The sequence below is a fragment of the Eptatretus burgeri genome, chromosome 13, assembly GCF_056783735.1.
Source record: "Eptatretus burgeri isolate ZD-2024b chromosome 13, Ebu_testis_v1, whole genome shotgun sequence".
Lineage (NCBI taxonomy): Eukaryota > Metazoa > Chordata > Myxini > Myxiniformes > Myxinidae > Eptatretus > Eptatretus burgeri.
The window spans coordinates 73404361-73428827 of record NC_140973.1 but is presented as its reverse complement, the minus strand read 5'-3'; the positions used below and the strand labels follow the sequence as shown (position 1 = coordinate 73428827).

Here is a 24467-nt window from a genome sequence, read left to right as displayed (position 1 = left end):
CATAAAATCCACATTTTTAGACATTTTTGCTGATTTTGCACTTTTGTCAGAATGAGTTAATATGAAAACGATTGTACTTATGTAACTTTTCTTAATACCAAAAACTTAGTGTAGATGTACTCTTATATTAATGGTGTTTGTGTTTTTCACTCTCTTTTGTTTTGGCTAGAACACTACATATTATATCACGATTTCCCATATTTTGACTTCTGGCAAAAATACGTGACCTTTTGGCCTCTCGTGACATCATTGATGACGTCATCAAAGTAAAAAAAATTATCAAAATTTAGCTTGACCCTAGCTCTTTCCAATGATGCCTAATATGCATGTATTGCAACACAATAAATGCATAAAAATCTCATTTCAGTTTCCCCTACCCCTAATTATTTGGCTCATTTAAGTGATCTCATATCTTCAAACTTCCACCCACAGAAATTGTTTGCAAGAGTGTCTGATGAGCAGACCTCTGAAACCTTATGAGGAATGGACAAACCGACCTAAAAACACATAAAAACAAAGTATAGCAAGAAGTGTGACCTCGAACCCTTATTTTGCATGCTGTGGCAGTCTGAGTCCCCTACTATGTTTATGTAGAGCTTAAATAGTTCCAAGATTATTTTCTCAGTGTGAGAAATGTATTAATTAGTGATATTTTTGGGTTATTTCTCCGAAATATGCTCATCGAGTGGGTCTCGGTGTCCGGTTGTATGTACCTACATACATCCGTTAATATTTAACTAAAACATCTCACAAACGACCTGACCAATATTGACCAAATTTGGTAGAATGCATCCCGACAGTCAAGTCTCATGGGGTTATGCACCCCATCTGGATATGCCACCGATAAAGGGGGTAAAAAGAAGTTTTACCCCAAATTTTGGTATTTTATTCAAAAATCTTCTTCTCAGAAACCACCAGACAGATTCAGACCAAACTTGCCACGAGGTATTGTGGAGGTAACTTGCCCTAACCTTATTTGTGCTCCTCATGGCCGTATCTCGCCTAGAATGGGGGCCATAGGCCTCCTCTCTGAACCCCTCATTTTTATGAAAGCATCTTCTCCACAAAGACCTGAGATGTTGACATTCCCAAACGATGCACCGCACCTTGATCCCTCCAACATCCTCCCCAGAATCCAGTCCATACGTGCTGAAAAGTGTGGGGGGCAGTACACACCCCTAACGAACTACAGTAACAACAGGAAATAAGTCAGAGATTGAATCACCACATCTCACAACACTCTCAGTACCAGAGTATAGTTAGGGTTAGTTAGGGATCAGATTGATCAGTTTCGGTGGCACCACATAAAGACCAAGAATCCTCCAGGGTGCATCCCGATTCACTGAATCGAATACTTTGCAGAGATCAACATAGGCTGCAAGCAGCCACTGTCGAAACTCTAATCTGCGTTTGGTGAGGACCCGAAGAGCAAGGATATGGTCAATCTTTGACCTCTTTGGTGTAAAGCCTGACTGCTCTGAGCACTGGTGCTCAAACAGATGGTGGTGGAATTATCTGAGCAAAGACCTTGCCTGGCACTGAGAGCAGAGTCACCCCTCAGGAGTTGTTGCAGTCCTTGTGATAACCCTTCCCTTTCCAGAGAGGGACAACAAGGCCCCTCTTCCAGTCAGTTGGGATGATGCCTGTGTTCCAAACAGAGCGCAAAACCACATGCAATGACATGAGTACAGCATTTCCACCAGCCTTGACAAGTTCAGCATGGATATCACAGATCCCTGGAGTTTCACTCTCTTTCAAGTGGTTCACTGCAACCTGTGTTTCCACAAAGGAGGTGGTTCACAGTTGATTAGAGGGTCAGCAACTGGGATAGTTACACCCCTGACATCCAACTCAACAGGTGGTGGGTCAGTCTGGTACAACTGCTCAAAGTTAGCGGTCCAGTGGCCATCACATCAGACTCCTCTGTCAAGAGCCCACCACCCTCCACTCTAACTGGAGTACACTTAAGGATGGGCTTGGAGGAATGCAATACGCAAATTCCTCTGTAAGCAGGACTAGAATCACTTGACCACAAGTGATGCTCTACCCATTCACAGATTCCTTGCAGATAGGACTCCTTGTTCACCCTAACTGCATGTGCAGTTTTATACCTCAGCCCCCTGAACAGCTTAGCTCTGCCATTAAGCCTGGCCCTGCGACTCTGGTCCCAGTATCCCTTGGGAGACAAAGTTCTTCTTCGCCTACGATGGGTTCCAAGACATCTACAGGCAACATCAAGGATGGTAGTCTTGAAGGCACTCCACAACTCATCAGGATCACCAAAAGCACCCAGACCCCCAAATCCCCACTCAGCCTATTCACAAACTCCTCAGCTACCCTCTCATGCTTGAGCTTGCCATCATCCAGCCTCGGCTGGGATGGTACCATTCTCCCGGATTGAAGCTGCAACTACAGAGTTGTTACAAGAAGCCTGTGGTTGGTATCAAGGAAGTGAGCACTCCGGTAGACCCTGCAGTTCTGGATCATCCTTCAATGACCAACAATGAGCACATGGTCAATCTCAATTACCACACTACCGGCATTGGAATACTAGTCCAGCAATGAGCCTGTCAGGTCAGGTCAGGTTCGATCGATTTCTGTCAGGTCAGGTTCGATCTGTGACCTGCTACAGGTACCATGTAAACCTGTACTAACCTGTTCCATGGTCGGGTTGTCGGCGACTAAACCGTCTCCCCCACCAGGTTTTCTGGTGAGGAGGGTGTTTGGATATGGACACCCAGCAGGATTAAAAACAAAACCTGTCAAAGGGCGGAGGAGCTCCTTGTGAGCCAACGGCCATCCATATCTAGTGCCCAACTGTGTCTGCGGACGTCCTCCTGCAGTTGGGGTCACTTCTTATTAGGAGGTTGGTGGCAGGATTTGCACTCCGGCCACCGTAAAACCCTTCATTCCGCAAAACGCAAAAACGCAAAAAAATCTGAAAACCCACTCCGTGGGAGTACCTCCCTGTGCAGCTTCCCTTCGCAGGGCAGCTCACCGGATGACGGGATTGGGGGCAAAGCCTTCGGGACCCCCAATCGTTGACAGGAGGAAACCACGGGGTAACATCCCTGGGTCAGATTGCGGGAGAGTGTGTCGGAGTGGTGCTGGTGTCGTCCACCAGACGGCGGTCTCCTTGGGTTAACCTGAGGCGGTCCCTTCGGGTGGGTGCCTGGAATGTCCTATCCCTAAGAGAGGATGATCACCTGTCTCTGTTATCATCTGAGCTCAAGCGTTTGGACATCGGGATTGCAGCTCTCTCTGAGGTTCGGAGACCGGATTGCGGCGAGATAATGGTGGGTGGTTACACCTACTATTGGTCTGGTCGCTCTGATGGTTACCATACCCAAGGAGTTGCTGTAGCTGTGTCCAATAAGCTGACCCCAATGATAATTGAGGTAACACCGGTCAACGAGCGTATTATGAGATTAAGGATTCGTCACTCCTTAGGTGTCATTTTCCCTGGTCTCTGTTTATGCTCCGACTGAAGCGAGTGATCTCACCGTGAAGGATGCATTCTACGCCACACTCGAGTCTGTGGTTGATCAGTGCCCCAGACGAGATACACTTCTAGTCTTGGGGGATTTCAATGCATCGACTGGAACTGATAGGGATGGTTATGAGGTGTGTGTTGGTCCCCATGGGTCAGGAACTATGAACCAGAATAGCACTAAGTTCCTTGACTTTGCAAGAAGTCATGGACTTAGGGTGGCTGGTTCATGGTTTCAGCGCCCACAAGCTCATCGCTGGACTTGGTATTCCAACGCTGGCGGTGTGGCAAAGGAGATTGACCATGTCCTCATTGACGGTCGTTGGAGGATGATCCAGAACTGCAGGGTCTACCGGAGTGCTCAGTTCCTCAATACTGACCACAGGCTTGTTGTAGCAACTCTAAAGCTGCACCTTAAATCCTGGAGAATGGTACCATCCCAGCCGAGGCTGGATGTTGCCAAGCTCAGGGATGAGAGAGTAGCTGAGGAGTTTGCAAAACAGGCTGAGTGGACACTTGGGGAGTCTGGGTGCTTTGGGGGTCCTGAAGAGTTGTGGAGCGCCTTCAAGACCACCGTCCTTGATGTTGCCGGTGGATGCCTTGGAGCTCACCGCAGGGCAAAGAAGAATTTTGTCTCTCAAGGGACACTGGATACCATTGACCAGAGTCGCAGGGCCAGGCTGAATGGCAGAGCTGAGCTGTTCAGGGAGCTGAGGCGTAAAACTGTACGTGCACTGAGGGTGGACAAGGAGGCCTATGTGCGAGGAATCTGTGAGGGCGTAGAGCATCACCTGTGGACAGGTGATTCTCGTCCCGCTTACACGCGAATTCGCGCATTACGTTCATCCAAGCCCCTCCCTCGGAGCACTACAGTTCGAGCAGAGAGTGGTAGGGCTCTTGACAGAGGAGTCTGAAGTGAAGGCCCGCTGGGCCGGTTACTTTGACGGTTGTACCAGGCTGATCCCCCCAACTGTCGAGTTGGACGTCAAGGGTGTTACAATCCCTGTTGCTGACCCTCGAATCAACTGTGGTCCACCTACGCTTGTGGAAACACGGGCTGCGGTGAACCAGTTGAAGCGGGGCAAAGCTCCAGGGATCTGTGGCATCCATGCCGAACTTCTCAAGGCTGGTGGAAATGCTGCACTCGTGTCGTTGCATGCAGTTTTGTGCTCTGCCTGGAACACAGGCATCATCCCAACTGACTGGAAGAGGGGCCTTGTTGTCCCTCTCTGGAAAGGGAAGGGTGATCGCCAAGACTGCAACAACTACCGAGGGGTGACGCTGCTCTCAGTGCCGGGCAAGGTCTTTGCTCGGATAATTCTCGATAGGGTTCGCCATCATCTGCTTGAGCACCAGCGTCCAGAGCAGTCAGGCTTTACACCAAAGAGGTCAACGATTGACCGTATCCTTGCACTTCGTGTCCTCACCGAACGCAGACGAGAGTTTCGGCAGGGGCTGCTTGCAGCCTATGTTGATCTCTGTAAAGCGTTCGATTCAGTGAATCGGGATATCCTCTGGAGGATTTTGGTCTTCGTGGGGTGCCACCAAAACTGATCGATCTGATGTCTGAACTCTACTCTGGTACTGAGAGTGCTGTGAAGTGTGGTGGTACCATCTCTGACTTATTTCCAGTTGTTACTGGAGTTCGTCAGGGATGTGTACTTGCTCCCACACTTTTCAGCACTTGTATGGACTGGATTCTAGGGAGGATGTCGGAGAGATCAAGTTGCGGTGCGTCATTTGGGAATGTCAAGATCTCGGACCTTGACTTTGCAGATGATGCAGTCATCTTTGCGGAGACTTTAGACATCCTCTTGGGGGCCCTCGAGGTGCTGAATGAGGAGTCGGAGCCGTTGGGATTACGGGTTTCTTGGGTCAAAACTAAGATCCAGGCTTTCGGTGACATCTTGGATGCTGCTGTCCTGTCTGTGTCTGTTTGTGGTGAGGATGTTGAGGTCGTGGAGAGATTCACTTACCTTGGCAGTGATATTCATGTCTCTGCTGGCTGCGAGTCAGAGGTCAATAGGCGTCTGGGTCGGGCCTGAGAGTCATGGACTCACTGGATCATGGGGTGTGGCGCTGCCGGTACCTGTGCGGGAGGACGAAAGTCCGAGTCTTCAGGTCCTTGGTACTTCCAGTCTTGCTCTATGGGTGCGAGACTTGGACTCTGACCAAGGATCTGAGACGGAGACTTAATTCCTTTGGTACCAGGTCTCTTCGGAGAATCCTTGGCTATCGCTGGTCGGATTTTGTGTCCAACGAGCGGTTGCTGAGAGAGACTCGGATGAGATTTGTTACCTGCATAGTCCGTGAGCGTCAGTTGCGGCTGTATGGACATGTGGCTCGTTTTCCTGACTCTGATCCTGCTCACCAGATTCTCTCAGCGAGGGAGTCTCATGAGTGGAGGAGGCCAGTGGGTCGACCACGTGCCTCATGGTTGCAACAGGTTGACCATCATCTCAAGGAGATGGGGATGGGCCTGGCATCTGCCTGGGGGATGGCCAGACGGAGGCCCCTGGAGTACCGGCGGAAAGTGGACGCAGCGACGTGCTGTTCTGGCACATGCTCCCATACCTGACCTGAATGAGCCTGTGGGCGCTGAAACCATGAACCAGCTACCATAAGTCCATGACTTCTTGCAAAGTCAAGGAACTTGGTGCTATTACGGTTCACAGTTCCAGACCCATGGGGACCAACACGTCTCATATAACCATCCCTATCAGTGCCAGTCGATGCATTTAGATCCCCCAAGACTAGAAGAGTATCTCGCCTGGAGCACTGATCAACCACAGGCTCGAGCGTGGCATAGAATGTCTCCTTCACAGTGAGATCACTCGCCTCAGTCGGAGCATAAATAGAGACCATAATAGGGAAATGACACACAAGGAGTGACGACGATGCCTCAGTCTCAAACGCTTGTTGACTTGTGTTACCTCAATTATCATGGGATGGGAGTCAGGTTATTACACACAGCTACAGTAACCCCATGGTAACCATCAGAGCGACTATACCAATAGTAGGTGCAACCACCCACCATGCTGGCTGTCGTGTGCAGCCTGTGGCTGCTGGTTGCATCATTTTCTGGGGTGCGACTGTGCCGCTGATGCAGTGCCCTCTATTATCATTACACTGGTACTCATTTTGCCAACCTCAGAAGGATCACAGCCTGAGTCAACCCCACCAGGTGTTAATTCGAACTCAAGACCCTAAGATCTTAAGCCAGCCACCTTAACCGTTAAGCCAAAACCAGGCTTACCATCCGCCATGGTCTCACCACAATCCGGTTTCTGAACCTCAGAGAGTGATGCAATACTGATTTTCAAATGCTGGAGTCAGATAGCAGACAGGTGATCATCCTCTCTTTGGGATAGGACATTCCAGGCACCCACCCGAAGGGACCACCTCAAGTTAACCTGAGAAGACTACCGTTTGGTGAATGCCACCTCAGCACCACCCCGACACACACCACCGCAATCAGTCCCAGGAATGTTATCCCGTGCTTTTTCTTCCATCATCAAAGAATGAGGTCCCCGAAGGTTTTGCCCCATTCCCGTCACCCGGTGAGATGCCCTGCGAAGGGCAGCAGCACAGGAGGTATTTCCATGGAGTGGGTTTTCAATATTCTTTGTGTTTCCTATGTGTTTTGTGGAATGAAGTGTTTTATGGTGGCTGGAGTGCAAATTCTGCCACCAACCTCCAAGAGAGAGGTACCCAACTGCAGGAGGACATTCGCAGACACAGTTGGTCACCAGATAAGGATGGCCGTTGGCTCACAAGGAACTCCTCCACCCTTTGACCGGTTTTATTTTTAATCCTGCTGAGTGTCCATATCTATGCACCATCCTCACCAGGAAACCTGGTGGGAGGGACGGTTTAGTCGCCGACAACCCGACCATGAAACAGATCAGTGCAGGTTTACATGGTACTTGTAGCAAGTCACAGATCTGATTTGGCTGGGTGTCCATATCCATACACCCTCCTCACCAGGAAACTTGGTGAGGGAGACGGTTTACTCACCGCCAACCCAACAATGAAACAGGTAAGTACAGGTTTACATGGTACCTGTAGCAAGTCACAGATCTGATCTGGCCTGACCTGACAATATTCCCTCAGTCCCCTTACTCGTATCTGCTCCAAACCTCTTTCCCTTCATTCACGACTCCTCACCCCTCTCCCCTAACTTCCATTATCTCCTTCTATCCTCCTTTCTTGTTGAAACCTCCCTCTCCCATCCCATATCTCTTTCATTTCTTTGTTTGCTTATTAATCACGAGAAAAGCTTCTCATGTAAATGCACAATTTTAAGAACTGATTCGTATTGTGATTGTTGGTCCCATCAATCCGGAGGAAACACTGTCCCAGAGGGAGAGGACTCAAGTATCAACCTCCACCTAGTTCAACTGCATCCGCAGTTGCAGCCACTGAACCACTCTCTGGAGTCACGTTACCTCGAACTGCATGGCAGAACAGCTGTTCCACCCCCATTGCGCTCAGTACCAATCAGTGTTGGGATTCGTGCTGTGAGCGTCACACAGCATATGTGCATCCAGACGGCGATGAAGCACATTAAGACCATTGAATCTATGCCGATATATAGGTTTATAGGTACTTCACTCGTGAAGTCATTCTGCAAGGAGGTACATGTATCAATGTGATGACGTATGGTGCATCTAATGATGTCACGACTACAATTAAGGCAGTCGTTCAAGGGACGTTTCTCGTAGAAACTGTGCTCAGATTTATCTCGCACAACCTTTGCACAATTTCACTCCACCGGAAGGGTAGGTGAAGGGTGCTGTACTTAACAACCTCTGATGAAAACCCACTGGAGCCCATGCAGATTTGGACAGAAAGACACTGACATTGAGACAATGTCGACAACGGTACTCAAACATGGGATTATCAAGTTTCGTCGTTGGCAATGCGATGCGTGGTGGTTGTCCAGAGAGGTCCAGGCAGGATTCGTTCCCTGAGGCCTGGGAAGAGGGATACAGAGATTCTGCCACGAACAGGTGTGCGAGGATGAATAAGGTGTGTGTGTGTGTGTGTGTGTGTGTGTGTGTGTGTGTGTGTGTGTGTGTGTGTGTGTGTGTGTGTGTGTGTGTGTGTGTGTGTGTGTGTGTGTGTGTGTGTGTGTGTGTGTGTGTGTGTGTGTATGCGCGCACGTGAGGTTTAGACGAGTGCAGAAGGGGAGTGAAGTCAAAGGCAGAGCAATGAGAGGTGGGTTGTAGTAAAAGTAGGAGGAGGAGTTAGTTTGGGATTCTGACGTCCTTTTTTATGTGTTTGCCAAGCGGGTTCGCGGTGACTGCAGGCAGATCGGTAGCGTCTTGTACCAGACCAGGACTTCGGTCAAGAAGGTCTTGTACGTGGACACTGAGATAGACCCAATAAGGGTGAGTTTTACATCCGTTTATTGTTTGATTTATAATTTTCAAATCACAATGTTCTTCTGTGATGAGTGTGGTGACCCTAGCCCCTCCAGAATGACGTGTAAGATCCATCATTGGGTGTATAGTCACGCGAAGGTTACCTGAACCTGAACATGACTCAAGTTCAAATACCTGGATTATTCCGTCTCATGGGGCTTGACCCCGAGGTCACGTTGAATGTCTATAGCACATCTACTGGATGTCTACACCTTCAGTTCGATGTCTTGACCACATTGTGTTTTTATCTTTCATATCGCGCAGAAACAATGCTGCGTTGATCACGATCGACCCGGTCATGACAAAATCGGTGACCCCGTTACAGTTGGTGCGGCCATAATGGGGATGTGATTGCTCACTAATTTAAATCAAGGAGTGTCTGCACGACTTAGCGTGCTCCCTGTGGCAGTGCTGTGCCCCTTGTGGGTGTTTGATGATTTGTTGACATTTAATCACGCGCACCCACTGCTCACACCGCTCAGTGTTGGACTTGCTATCCCTTGTGGAGTATGTCATTGCGATAAGGTGGTGGGGGTGTATTAAAGCAAAGGGCACTGATAACATCTTCAGGACAATATTCGTCAAACAACAACAAACGATAGGTGAAGTGTGAAGGGTGAGGTTGGCACGGGAAGGGAATCTTCTTTGATATGTAGCACATGGCTCCAGGTAGAATGGCAGCATAGCTGTGCCGCTGATGCAGTGCCCAAGAGAGTAGGGAAGGGTTATAGGTTTTTTTTGGTTTTTTTAAGGATCGTTTTCACGTTTTAAAACATTTTAAAAAACTTCGGACATGGGTAGGTTAGAGTAATAATTTGCAATTTGTTCAAGGTGCTGGCGATAGCTCACCCACTCTTCACGCAGGGCATTGTGGGATCTTTCACGTCCATAAACTAATGTCGGTGTGCTTCCCAATCGGTTGTCTGTTCCGGCACACACATTGATGCCTCGTCCTGCCTGCTAGACACCAAGATGACGGTTTATAGCTGGATCCAGATTCAAACCCAGGCTGCACAGCTCAGGGGAAGGGAATAATTGCCTGTTATGTTGAAGGAAATGTTTTGGAATTTTTTAGAGCAAATTTCCCCACTGTTCTCATCCCCATTCTTCCACTCCCACACCCCATCCCCAGTGACAATGAATTGAAGTTAATAAACGGTTCGATTGAATGAATATGGTGTAGATGGTAGCGCAGACTTGATCAGCCAGTATCCTTGTATGAAAGAGAAACTTGGCACGTTATGTTTGGCTCAAAATGATTTTTCGAATCTCATTTGGACTGCTTTTGACCAAACCAAAATCAGGAAATCAAGAGGAAAAATAGAGGATTTTGATGATTTTGACATTATAATACCAAAACTACCGATGTTTTTCCCAAGCTCTTGTTTATCATGGTGTAAGCAGTCAGTTTGCGCAGTCTGTTCACGTGTTTACTTTTCTTGGTCATAAACATTTATTACCCAAAGTTCGTGGCTTGGTTCAGGGTGTCTCTTTACGAAGCAAGTAAGAGCTACTCTATGTTCAACCATGGTCTTAAAGTTGAATAAACCACGATCTTAAAAGCGTTCAATCATGGTCTTAAAGCAAAACCATGGTCTTAAAGCATTCAACCATGGTTTTAAAGTTGAATAAACCACGGTCTTAAAAGCGTTCAATCATGGTCTTAAAGCATTCAATCATGGTCTTAAAGCAAAACCATGGTCTTAAAGCATTCAACCATGGTTTTAAAGTTGAATAAACCACGGTCTTAAAGCGTTCAACCATGGTCTTAAAGTTGAATAAACCACGGTCTTAAAGCATTCAATCATGGTCTTAAAGTTGAATAAACCACGGTCTTAAAGCATTCAATCATGGTCTTAAAGTTGAATAAACCATGGTCTTAAAGCATTCAATCATGGTCTTAAAGCATTCAATCATGGTCTTAAAGTTGAATAAACCATGGTCTTAAAGCATTCAATCATGGTCTTAAAGTTGAATAAACCATGGTCTTAAAGCGTTCAACCATGGTCTTAAAGCGTTCAACCATGGTCTTAAAGCGTTCAACCATGGTCTTAAAGCGTTCAATCATGGACTTAAAGTTGAACAAACCACTGTCTTAAAGCATTCAATCATGGTCTCAAAGCGTTCAACCATAGTCTTAAAGCGTTCAACCATGGTCTTAAAGTTGAATAAACCACGGTCTTAAAGCGTTCAATCATGGTCTTAAAGCAAAAACATGGTCTTAAAGCATTCAATCATGATCTTAAAACAAAACCATGGTCTTAAAGCATTCAACCATGGTCTTAAAGCAAGAGGAGGAGGAGGAGGAGGAGGAGGAGGAGATTGGGACCATACTCTGTGCAGAGCATTAGTACTGCTTAAGCAGTCTCCTTGGCTATTGGGCACAATCCTGGACAGGTTTCCACTCCGACACAGGATACCAGCATGTTGGCACTCATTTTGCCGACCTCGGAAGGATGACAGGCCGAGTTCACCCCATCTGGTATTAATTCAACAGCTGAGCAGGATTTGAACTAAGAACTCGAGGATCCAAAGCACGCCACCATCCATCCATCCACTGGGACCATACTCTGTGCAGAGCGTTGGTGCTGCCGAAGCAGTCTCCTTGGCTATTGGGCACAATCCTGGACGGGTCGCCACTCCGACACAGGATACCAGCATGCTGGCACTCATTTTGCCGACCTCGGAAGGATGACAGGCAGAGTCAACCCCACCTGGTATTAATTCAACAGCCGAGTGGGATTTGAACTCAGGATACTCGGATCCTAAGCCCACCACCCTAACCATTAAGCCAACACCAGGCATAAAGCACGCCACCCTAACCACCCAAAGCAAAACCATGGTCTTAAAGTAAAACCATGGTTTTAAAGTGTTCCACCATGGCCTTAAAGTTTAATAAACCATGGTCTTAAAGCAAAATAATAAATTTAATAATCTAAAATATATCTCGATTTTAAACATCAAAACATTAATGAATTGTTCACTTAAATTTTAAAATGAAGAATACATCATTATTAACAAATGCCCCTTTGGTGGATACGATGGAGATGCGGACAATGCAACCTCAGGGCTTAAGATCTGAGGATCTTGAAGTCGAGCCCTTGTCATGCCATTAAATAATACTAGGTTGTTTGATTCAGCCTGTCATCCTTCTGAGGTCAGAGAAATGAGTACCAGCTTACTGAAACCAGGGGCACTGCATCAGCGGCACAGCCATGCTCCCAGCAATGATGCAACTGGCAGCCAGAGGCTGCATACAAAATTATGATTGCATCCTTTTTTAAATTTATCATTTTTGTGGTACGGATTGCAAACTGCCCTGAGGGCATAGAGGAACGTGTGTGTGTGTGTGTGTGTGTGTGTGTGTGTGTGTGTGTGTGTGTGTGTGTGTGTGTGTGTGTGTGTGTGTGTGTGTGTGTGTGTGTGTGTGTGTGTGTGTGTGTGTGTGTGTGTGTGCATGACATATACACTACACCAGGAGGGACATGCAGATCACCTCCTCTATGAACGTGATTAATGAGCCAGTTGGGCATTTAGTGACAATCCAATAATAAAGATCTAGGTGATCACTTTTACAATGGTCCTTTTTTGTGTGGACCAGGGGTCAGCAACCTCAATAACAAGAAAAACCATTTTTCTCATATTCGGTGAAAAACGCAATACCTTCAGAGCCGCAATCCATGTAACCCCTATTTCATTCCTTATCCCAAAGCCGGATTTTCCAATTTGTTTTTTGAAGCCATTGTATTTAATTTCAACGCCTTTAATTATGCAAATTATATTTCACACTGAATTTCAATTTTGATTTATTTGTTAAATTGGGTGTTTACCTTCACAGTGCTACTGACAAATGTCGCAAACAGATTCCTGAAAATAATTGACCATCTCAAAAAAAATATAAAAAATAGCACGACCATTTCAAAACACGGACGCAGTTTCCATAATCCAAAAATGCAGTGCAGACATGGAGTGTGCTTGGTGATGTCATCAATTTGTGCACACACATGACAACGCGGCCATATTGGAGTACAAGCGGAGGATAAAGCAACGTCCCTTCCCGATCGGGGAAGTGGAAAATTAGTGTTATTATGCTTTGTGTGCTCTGTCATGGCCAAACAATCGGTGTCAAAGGTTGCCCCGAAGTGTTGGACACTTTACCTAAGGATCAATGTCATAACAATGAAGGTTACAGGTAACACAGAACGTATGGATTGCCGAAGACAGCAAGGCCCAGAAGCAAGGCAAACTTTTCAACCATTTTATTTCCAAATTTAGTGAATTATCTAATATTTACAAAAAGTTTTTAAACCCTGGAAGAGGTGAAGGCGTAGAAAAGTTTGGATGCCCACAACCAGTTCAAGTCTGGCTGGATCAGTGATGTGGCTGTTCGTGTGAAGAATGCTCATCACATTGGATGAGCAAAGGTAGGCCAATAATACATCAATGACACGGACACATGTTGGCAGAGCAGGTAAGTATGATGTTATACATATCAACACTATGCTTATCTGCTCTGCCCTCTTCTTCCATGCTCTCGGATGATTGTATGGACCCAAAGTTTTCTCTTCATGAAAGACACCAACTGGCAACTAATGCCGAGATCGCACGACAATGGAAGACCAAAATTGCAGGAGTTTTCCAGGACAAAAAAGTTGTTTCTGGGACTTTTAATACACATTTTATGCACAAGTGACGATTGATTTACCAATGTACAGCACAGAATGAAGCCTTCTCACAAGAGGAGTCCGCTGTGGTGCTATTTGTAGAGATGGAAGGGATGGAAGGAGAGCATACACCAGAAACCGACTTTACAAGATGCCACCAGGTTTTATAGGAGGGAGACAAGTTTAAAAGTTCATTCTTAAGGTTGGACAAATGTTGTTTTCTGCCTCTCCTGAGAGTGGACACACACTTGTTGCAGACTTTGTATTCCAAAGGGAGGATTAAAACAAAACTAGAGAGTTCATCGAGCACCTTATCCCACGCAGTCTTGAGAAAAAGGACATGGGAATGATCTGTTAAACTATTGCTTTGTGTTTCTGAGCACGATCTATGCAGTATGTCCTCCGATCTGCGACTTTTCTCTGAATCTCGATATTCCCCAACGCTGAGAGCACCAACGGCAAATTTCATGAGTTGGTGGAGTTGTAGTTCAGGTCATACCTTTTCATTTTAGCAACAGAGCCCTGATGGAAAATGATTTTGAAGCCTGGAACCCTTCACCTCCCAAAAACTTATTGATTTTATGTAAAGCACACTAGTTTATGTGGTTATTGGTAAAATAACTATTTTTACAAACTGTATTTTTTTTAGGAACGTTCCATATTGCATCCAGCCATATTCTATCACTCTGGAGTCTGGATTGTATATTTTAAACATAGCGTCATGTTTGACGAGGATGGCACCCTTTAATTTTGAAAAAGGGGGCTTTGCGGCTGACGTTGATCTGCTGAAAGTTGAGGGTTACATTTTAAAATCATAAATATCTTCGCATCAAAAACAAGATTGTGATGTTTTCAGTGTATTAATGTGTGAATATCCATCCATCCATTGGGACCATGCTCTGTGCAGAGCATTGGTGCTGCCTAAGCAGTCTCTGGTTATTAGGCACAATCCTGGACGGGTCACCACTCCAAGGGACATAACCAGTCAGCTACTTCTGTGCAACAAACAGAATGGGTACTGTGTTTTCTGTGCCAGGAAGACCAAAAAGACAAACCCCTGTTCTGTCCAGAGAAAGCTCGGATTCAGATTGTCAATTGCAAATAAGTTGAAACTATTTGAGAAGTGTGGCCCAGTCCCTATGGGAATTGGCCTCAGCAGGTTAGATGATGGCGATGCCATTGTTATACCCTCAAGGCTCACAAAGCTGTTTACCATAAAACTTGTTACCTCAATTTTTTCTGGAGATAAGCTTCAAAAGGCAAAATCGTTTCTCGAAACATACATTATATGAACCCAGCCCAAAGAAAACAAGACACAGCCTTGATACTTCTCCCAAAGTAAATTATCAGCAACCGAAATGCTTCTTTTCTGATCAACCAGGAAGTCTCATGCAGAAAGAAACAAAACTCTGTAATTATAAGCTCACGGCAAAGTAAGCATTGTCAGATATGTATGCACTCGATGCACAGTGTCGTATAGATTGTCTGATTGATGTACAGTATATAACCGAGCACGTAATGCTGACAGCAAGGTGAAGAGTGGTTTTTCCTCTTCCAGTGAAGTATTTGCTGAGGCTGTGGTCTTGGCAGAGTTGGTGGCATATATCAACGAGAAGTCAGAAGAAATACAAGCCCCCATGTTTAAACTGTCTGATTTAGCTAAAATGTATGAAGATAGACTCCAACAGATGAGTTCTGATATACTCCAACAGAATCATCATCAAAAGTGAACTCAACCAGGCTCAAAGTAAAACTGTTAGAATTGGTCACTAATTTGAAAGAAGTTCCTCAGGGAAGGAAAGTGCTGTTGGCTTATGACAAAGATATTGGGGAAGCTTTGGAGTACGTTTGTGACAATGGGGATGACTCAGGTACCATGGTCCTGGCCAAAGCAGCAAACATTGTCCGAAACGAAGGCTTAACTCCTTCGGTACCAGGTCTCTTCAGAGAATCCTTGGGGTGGTTATCTCCACACGCATCTGAACGGTGATTATCTCCAATCACCGCATGTATCTGGATAGTCATTATGTCCGGACGGTGCTTATCTCTAAATGTGTCTGGATGGTGGTTATTTCCGGACGGTGGTTATCTTCGGACATGTCCAGACGATAGTATGTCTGGACGGACCCTCAACTCACACTGCCTTTCATTGCCCTCTCCGTACACTGCCTTCCTTTGCCTTCCCCTCCCCGCCCTTCATGCTGCCTTCCTTTCCCCCATGTGTCCAACGAGCAGTTGCTGAGAGAGACTCAGATGAGATTTGTTACCTGTATGGTCTGTCAGTGTCAGATGTGGCTGCATGGGCATGTGGCTCGTTTTCCTGACCCTGATACTGCTTACCAGATTCTCTCAGAAAGAGAGTCTCGTGAGAGGAGGAGGCCAACGGGCCGACCACATGCCTCGTGGTTGCAGCAGGTTGATCAATATCTCAAATGAGATGGGGACGGGTCAGGCATCTGCCTGGAGGATGGCCAAACGAAGGCCCCTGGAGTACCAGCGGAAAGTAGACGCAGCGACGCGCTGCTCTGGCGCATGCTCCCATACGTGACCTGACCTAATAGTCTAAAAGAATGTGATGCAGAAACGAGAGAATTTCTTTGTTTCCTTCTCCAAAGATTGCCAGAAGGAATCAGCACCAAGGAACCTACTAACACTGGTCAAAATGATCCTGGAAGGGCCAAATAATGAGGACCAGGCAAATATAAAAGGTAGGGGATACAATGTAGCAAATGCGATATGTCAGCCACTAACCTACAACAGTGTAAAACAGGTCGTCCCATGAAAACACTACATGCTGCAATGCTGACAGAGAAACGCCTCTTGCAATATACCATGGCTTGAAGCTGCATTTGAAAAGCAGAAAGAGTAATCGAGTTGAAAACCAGCACAAACTGCGCATGTCAATATCGTACAACCGATATCCACACCAAAATCTAATCGAATCATCCTTGTCACACACCCAACCTGTTTATCAAATTTCATCCGAATCCGTCCACAACTTTTTGAGATATCCTGTTCAGACGGACAGAAAGATAGACAGACAGACAGACAAATGGTCAGACAGACGGGGGGGGGGGGGGGGGTGAAAACATAATCTCTGTCCACCTTCAGTGGTGGAGGTAACCATAATCCTGGTGTTTGGGCATCCAGGATGAAGTATCAATTCCTCTCCTGTCCCTCAGTTGGACGTTAAACTGGGTGTCCCATCTGCCAGCTTTATGTTGTCGATGTTAAAGATACCATAGTGTACTTTGTGGAGAATCAGCAAGCTATCGCCGGGCAGACTGACCAAATTACAAATTTCTGCTCTAACTTACAGGGGGCACTGCATCAGCAACACAGTTGTCCTCTCAGTAATGATGCAACCACCTGCTACAGGTTGCATACAAAACGAATGAATGAATGAATGAACAGTTACCTGAATTTTGTTGCCTATTACCTGAACACTTACCTGAATCTCGTTATCCCTCCAATTGTTGGCCATTTATATATCAGACATGCAAATATAGTGCAATTTTGAACCGCACGCCCCTCCAGCCCCCCTTAAAAGCCTTTCCTACTCCTTTCTCTTACTCCACTAAACCTTTACATTTTCTCCTCTGTAATTGTTCAAACCAAAATTGCAACTTTATCTTGCCTCGCACCCACGGCGGTCAGCACACTCTTACGGTCGACCCACCCATGCTTGTTAGTCCTACCTATTTATATTCAGACATCTGTTTTTACTGTCTGGACTCTGTACTAGATGTTGACTTTGAGTTTAAAATAAATTAACAACTTGTACCCAATTTAGTAATAGAAATGTGGAACACCCTTCCTGCCAAGCACATTGATGATGGTGTGTCCTCCACTCGTCCGATCATTTTCCATCAGAAATCGGACCTTGACTGAACAACCTTTTTACTTACGAAATCTAAAGATTTCGTAAGTATATTGATGACTTCCATCCTCTGTTTGTGTGTTTGTTTGTAGGCACGATAACTCGAGAACGGAAGAAGCTACCAATGTCAAATTACACCACGTGATTCAGGAGGGTGATGGCAAGTGCTGATTAGATTATGGTCAAAATCAGTCAAAGGTCAAGGTCGCAGTGAGGTCAAACATCCAAAAAAAAGTTATAACTCGAGAACGGAAGGAGCTACCAATGTCAAATTACACCACGTGATTCAGGAGGGTGATGGCAAGTGCTGATTAGATTTTGGTCAAAATCGGTCAAAGGTCAAGGTCACAGTGAGGTCAAACATCCAAAAAAAGTTATAACTCGAGAACGGAAGAAGCTACCAATGTCAAATTAGACCACGTGATTCAGGAGGGTGATGGCGAGCGCTGATTACATTTTGGTCAAAATCGGTCAAAGTTCAAGGTCACAGTGAGGTCAAACATTCGATTTTTGATGGTTTCGTACAGAATCATCGTAGAAACTTCTGGTTTGCATCGCTACCTTCTCCAGAGACAGCTTTTATTAGACAAGGTCAGAGGTCAAGTTGACGATTTCGTAAGTACCAGTCTATGACTGCTCATTATAGAATAGAAGTAAAAGTTCTCATGTGCCTGAGGCTGGACTGTGGTTGCATGTATGAGATGGTGGTGGTTAGAGGGTTACTTGCAAACAGAATACACCCAAACAGTCTGTCCAACGAGACCAGGGATCCGTTCCGTTCGTAAGCGGCTTGCTATTGCTTGCCACGGCAGCTGTTCCATATCAACTGCTTTACAAGCCGCTTACCAAGTCATGTGACAAGAGGAGCAAGCGACCAAGGGAGCTGCTTGATGAGCGGTAAGCACGCCGCTTGCTAACGGAACATGCCCACTCAGGTCAGGTCAGGTATGGGAGCATGTGCCAGAACAGCGCGTCGCTGCGTCCACTTTCCGCCGGTACTCCAGGGGCCTCCGTCTGGCCATCCCCCAGGCAGATGCCAGGCCCATCCCCATCTCCTTGAGATGATGGTCAACCTGCTGCAACCATGAGGCACGTGGTCGGCCCACTGGCCTCCTCCACTCATGAGACTCCCTCGCTGAGAGAATCTGGTGAGCAGGATCAGCGTCAGGAAAACGAGCCACATGTCCATACAGCCGCAGCTGACGCTCACGGACTATGCAGGTAACAAATCTCATCCGAGTCTCTCTCAGCAACCGCTCGTTGGACACAAAATCCGACCAGCGATAGCCAAGGATTCTCCGAAGAGACCTGGTACCAAAGGAATTAAGTCTCCGTCTCAGATCCTTGGTCAAAGTCCAAGTCTCGCACCCATAGAGCAAGACTGGAAGTACCAAGGACCTGAAGACTCGGACTTTCGTCCTCCCGCACAGGTACCGGCAGCGCCACACCCCATGATCCAGTGAATCCATCACTCCCCAGGCCCGACCCAGACGTCTATTGACCTCCGGCTCACAACCTGCGGAGACATGAATATCACTGCCAAGGTAAGTGAATCTATCCACGACCTCAACATCCTCACCACAAACAGACACAGACAGGACAGCAGCATCCAAGATGTCACCGAAAGCCTGGATCTTTGTTTTGACCCAAGAAATCCGTAATCCCAACGGCTCCGACTCCTCATTCAGCACCTCGAGGGCCCCCAAGAGGATGTCTAAAGTCTCCGCAAAGATGACTGCATCATCTGCAAAATCAAGGTCCGAGATCTTGACATTGCCAAACGATGCACCGCAACTTGATCTCTCCGACATCCTCCCAAAAATCCAGTCCATACAAGTGCTGAAAAGTGTGGGGGCAAGTACACATCCCTGACGAACTCCAGTAACAACTGGAAATAAGTCAGAGGCGGTACCACCACACTTCACAGCACTCTCAGTACCAGAGTAGAGTTCAGACATCAGATCGATCAGTTTCGGTGGCACCCCACGAAGACCAAGAATCCTCCAGAGGACATCCCGATTCACTGAATCGAACGCTTTACAGAGATCAACATAGGCTGCAAGCAGCCCCTGCCGAAACTCTCGTCTGCGTTCAGTGAGGACACGAAGAGCAAGGATACGGTCAATCGTTGACCTCTTTGGTGTAAAGCCTGACTGCTCTGGACGCTGGTGCTCAAGCAGATGGTGGCGAACCCTATCAAGAATTATCCGAGCAAAGACCTTGCCCGGCACTGAGAGCAGCGTCACCCCTCGGTAGTTGTTGCAGTCTTGGCGATCACCCTTCCCTTTCCAGAGAGGGACAACAAGGCCCCTCTTCCAGTCAGTTGGGATGATGCCTGTGTTCCAGGCAGAGCACAAAACTGCATGCAATGACGCGAGTGCAGCATTTCCACCAGCCTTGAGAAGTTCAGCATGGATGCCACAGATCCCTGGAGCTTTGCCCCGTTTCAACTGGTTCACCGCAGCCCGTGTTTCCACAAGCGATGGTGGACCACAGTTGATTCGAGGGTCAGCAACAGGGATTGTAACACCCTTGACGTCCAACTCGACAGCTGGGGAGTCAGCCTGGTACAACCGCTCAAAGTAACCGGCCCAGCGGGCCTTCACTTCAGACTCCTCTGTCAGAGCCTACCACTCTCTGCTCGAACTGCAGTGCTCCGAGGGATGGGCTTGGATGAACGTAATGCGCGAATTCCCCTGTAAGCGGGACGAGAATCACCTGTCCACAGGTGATGCTCTACCCCCTCACAGATTCCTCGCACATAGGCCTCCTTGTCCACCCTCAGTGCACGTACAGTTTTACGCCTCAGCTCCCTGAACAGCTCAGCTCTGCCATTCAGCCTGGCCCTGCGACTCTGGTCAATGGTATCCAGTGTCCCTTGAGAGACAAAATTCTTCTTTGCCCTGCGGTGAACTCCAAGGCATCCACCGGCAACATCAAGGACGGTGGTCTTGAAGGTGCTCCACAACTCTTCAGGACCCCCCAAAGCACCCAGACCCCCCAAGTGTCCACTCAGCCTGTTCGCAAACTCCTCAGCTACTCTCTCATCCCTGAGCTTGGCAACATCCAGCCTAGGCTGGGATGGTACCATTCTCCAGGATTTAAGGTGCACTCATGTTAGCAAAATGTTAGAATGCCCACTCATGTTAGAATGCCCACTCATGTTAGCAAAATGGCCACCGTAGTAGGATTCAAAATGATTGGTGGCTATTTCTCGGTTTTGTTGTCACAGAGGACGATATGAAAACTTGAATTTCATACTTTAATTGTTACTTCAACTTTTCATCTGAATTCTTTTAAATCGTCTACCCCTCCCCAAAATGCACAGTGGAAGGTCCATAGACAAGCCTAGCAGGGGTGGCTCTCCCTTCTGACTCCCCATTTATTAGGGCTGTCCTTATTTTATTTTTTTTGGAAATTTCAAGGGGCTAACCCAAACTGAGGTTGATATTTATAAGAAAAAAAAATAAAAAAATATTTTAGGGGTTGCATTTTAGGGGTCCATCGAAATTTGAAAAAAAAGAAATTCATTTTATATTTTTCTTTTTTTTAATCTTGTGCCAAAATGACTAACATGTAACGTATGATGTTTTCTGGTGCAATAGAATCTGAAATACTGCAGAAAAATATTGTTGAACTTGGCAATATTTTTCCAGTCCGTGTCAGTGAAACTTAAAAAGTCAAAAAAAAAAAATCAAGATTTTATGTATTTTTCGCGTTTTTCGAACTCCGCAGTTTGCAGACAGAGTCTTTGAACAGACGGGACAAGAGCTATAGTTCACTTGTTCAAAGTTGATATCTTACAGTCTAGGAATCGTTTTCGGTGATCAGTTACCGCTTGTAATAGGTACTGCTTTTGCTCCTCATCATACGTAATAAGACTGTTGTACTCAGTCGCCAGGGCTACACCACGCTCTGCACAGTAATTTACAACTTTCAGCTTGCTGACGATAGTATGGCTCTGTACGAAACTATCTTCAGTTTCCCATTGATCTGGGTCTTTGTGCAGAAAGTCAGAGTTCAAATGCAGTACATCAAAAAAACTTCTGCTTCTCGGAGATGCGAAATCTTCCAGTTTTCGGCGCATGATATCTTTCTGGTGAACAACAGCTCTTTTCGGTGCTTCATCATCGGCATCGTCTTGTTCTTTTAGAGTTTGAGATATTTTTGTTTTTGTCTCAATTGACACGTTTCGGTCAAATAGACATAATGGTATCAGTTCTACCGATAAATACCACAGCTGTCCCAGCAACTTTTTCACCGTTGCCTTAGATATATCACGTTCACTTCGGAATATTTATCCATTTGCTTTAACAATGTCAGGTCTGAATTCAGTATATATTCTGAAATGACAGAATAGTTATCATTAGTTCACAAAAGGCAATTTCGCTAAATGCCTGAATGACCGGATACCAGACCTGAAATTGACGGCAGTCAGTCAGTCACTGACTGACGGACTCAGTGATTCAATGGAGTAATGAGCAGACAATACAATAGATCTAAACAATAAATATCTCAGACGTACAACAAGGCGTGTCAGTACAAGAACAAAAGACATAATTTCATGTTGAAAATGGAAAATTTCCCCATTTTTGAGCCACGTTTCGGGACATATGTAACACTTTTTTGGGATCAAAAACATTTTTTTCGTGTTATTCACGTTCAAACCAACCAGTAAGCACACAAAAATTTCATGAAAAATATCTGACATAAAATACATAAAAATGCACATTTTTTTTTACAATTTTTGACAGCTGGGAGCAACCCCGAGAGAATTTTTTTTTCAGGTTCATATTTTTAGATCCTCGTGGAGGATCTCTAAGTCTGACTCACGTTGTTGTTCTTCATCTTTCTTGTGGACTTTTTTGTTTCACAGCCTACAGTTTTCATCGAAACTTCCTGAAACTTGGCATATATATATATATATATATATATATATATATATATATATATATATATATATATATATATATATATATATATATATATATATATATATATATATATATATATAAAATACCCTGCGCAGACAGTAACCATCGCCGATTTTGAAAATTCCTCCTTGGAAAAAAGTTATGACGTCAAAATATCTCCGCTAATGGAAATCGCCTATACCATTATCTCCGAACTCGGCAAGCTTTTTGAATTCTGTTTGCGGGAATCAAGCCGGGCATTAGCACAGATAATTTATCGCAAACCTGATACATCACAATGACGTCATATTCGTTTTTATGACGTCATCATTAAGAGGACGAGGATCTTAGCTCATTTGAGCTTGTTTTTATATATTTTTTCTCATAAATATCAACCTAAATTCAGGTTAGCCCCTTGAAATTTCCGAAAAAAAAATAAAATAAGGACAGACCTACCATTTATTTATCTTTCTTTCCCTCTTACTCATACTCGAGCCACTGTTAACACAATCAATTCATTTGGAGAAGTTGTCACAAGAGAATCGAGTAAAACTGAAAACGATGCCCGGGCAACATGTGCTCGAGTAACACGACAGCATTGCTTCCATGGAGACCGCCATGTTGTTAAGCAGTGCTGATCACTCCGTTCCATTGGAGTGCTTGTGTTATGAGAAAAACCACTGCCCCCATTAAAACTACTACCACCGCTATTAAAATTACTAACACCCCATTAAAATTCAGAATAATGATGAGATTAGTATTAAAACTCAGAAACCAAACTGAATAATAAAAATGAGAAGTGGAGATGCAGCCCCTGACCACCTGCTGTAACAACAGTCACTTTTACAGCACTTCCAGTCGCTGCGAGCGGTGTGTTTGAATGCATCCAGCCTGCATCTCATGTATTGTATATTTGATTATTATAAAATTCAGAATAATGATGAGATTAATATTAAAACTCAGAAACCAAACTGAATAATAATCATAACTAGATGACCCGTGAACCCGTTGGGTCCCCGTTGTGACAGCGGTTGATGAAAACAATCATTTCAAGAAAAAAATTAAAAGATAGCTCCAGCGAACTATACCGCTGAGGTTGTTTTCATTAATCAAATAATCCCAAAGAGTACTTGACTGAATCGGGAATTGATTTTAAAAATTTTTTTTCACTGCCCGATTTTAACGAAACTTGATACTGCACATCACGGGAGAATGGTGAGTAAGGGGGCACTAAAACTTTTGCGCTATCATGTCTCGTTTTGGCTGCATTTCAGGAACATACATACATACCGTATATACAAGAGTCTTTCTCTATCGAGTTGCATCATTGGTTGGGACGCAGCTATGCCACTGATGCAGTGTCCCCCTTAGCAGTACACTGGTGCTCATTTTGCCAACCTCGGAAGGATGACAGGCTGAGTCAACCTCCTGGTGTATTTTTAATTCAGTGGCCAATGAGGCTTGAACTCAGGACCCGAGGATCCCAAACCACCACCCTAACCACTAAGCCAACACCAGGCTTCAAGATGAGAGTTTTAGTAATATATAGATGAGAAGTGGAGATGCATCCTCTGACCACCTGTTGTTAACAACACCGTCGCACCTACAGCACCTCAAGTTGCAGTGAATGGTGTGTTTGAATGCACCCAGCTTGCATCTCATGTATTGTGTCTGATTATTTAAAATTTCAGAATAATGCTCTGATCCATCTACCTTATCACCTTGCACCATCACACAAGAATACTATTATCGTGTAACATTTTTGCGAGCCAGGCAGGAGGAGTTTTTCATCAAGCACAAGAGCCTGAACCAACTCTTCTGGTGAATCGAAACTTTAAAAGAAAAAGAAAATAAAATAACATGTCTGCAGAGCAAAAGCTGTTGTTCAAGATGAATCTCTTAACAGCTGCAGGAGAGGACCAGCACTGTGTTAAATGAGTTAGGATGGGACCAGCTTATTGAGGCCTGTAGTTATTTGAAATGTTTTTCAGGGGAAGATGAGACTTAGAGAAAAAATAACAGGCACACTTTGATCAAAGGAGCAAAACATGAGTTGGATGTTGAAGAAGAACAGGAAGGGGTTGAGGCACAACA

At 45.5% G+C, this 24467-nt stretch overlaps 2 protein-coding genes across 3 annotated transcripts in view; one reads left to right on the top strand and one right to left on the bottom strand.

Moving 5' to 3' along the window:
- Nucleotides 1-392: 392 nt before the first annotated feature.
- LOC147014770 (uncharacterized) lies at nt 393-12501 on the bottom strand. The gene is made up of 3 exons (XM_085850614.1): nt 12124-12501; nt 8317-8700; nt 393-497 (listed from the first exon to the last, which is right to left on the bottom strand). The coding sequence occupies exons 1-3, from the start codon at nt 12373-12375 to the stop codon at nt 393-395; spliced, it is 741 nt and encodes a 246-aa protein (XP_085706740.1). The 5' UTR covers nt 12376-12501.
- LOC147014769 (guanine nucleotide-binding protein G(I)/G(S)/G(O) subunit gamma-2-like) overlaps nt 8724-24467 on the top strand; it is a 28900-nt gene continuing 13156 nt past the window's right edge. The window contains exons 1-2 of one of the 2 annotated variants that reach the window (XM_085853026.1): nt 8766-8883; nt 18273-18357. The gene's annotated coding sequence lies outside the window, so the exon portion shown is untranslated. Of the gene's footprint in view, nt 8884-18272; nt 18358-24467 lie in introns of both variants that reach the window. The other variant, XM_085853025.1, reaches the window with a different exon arrangement.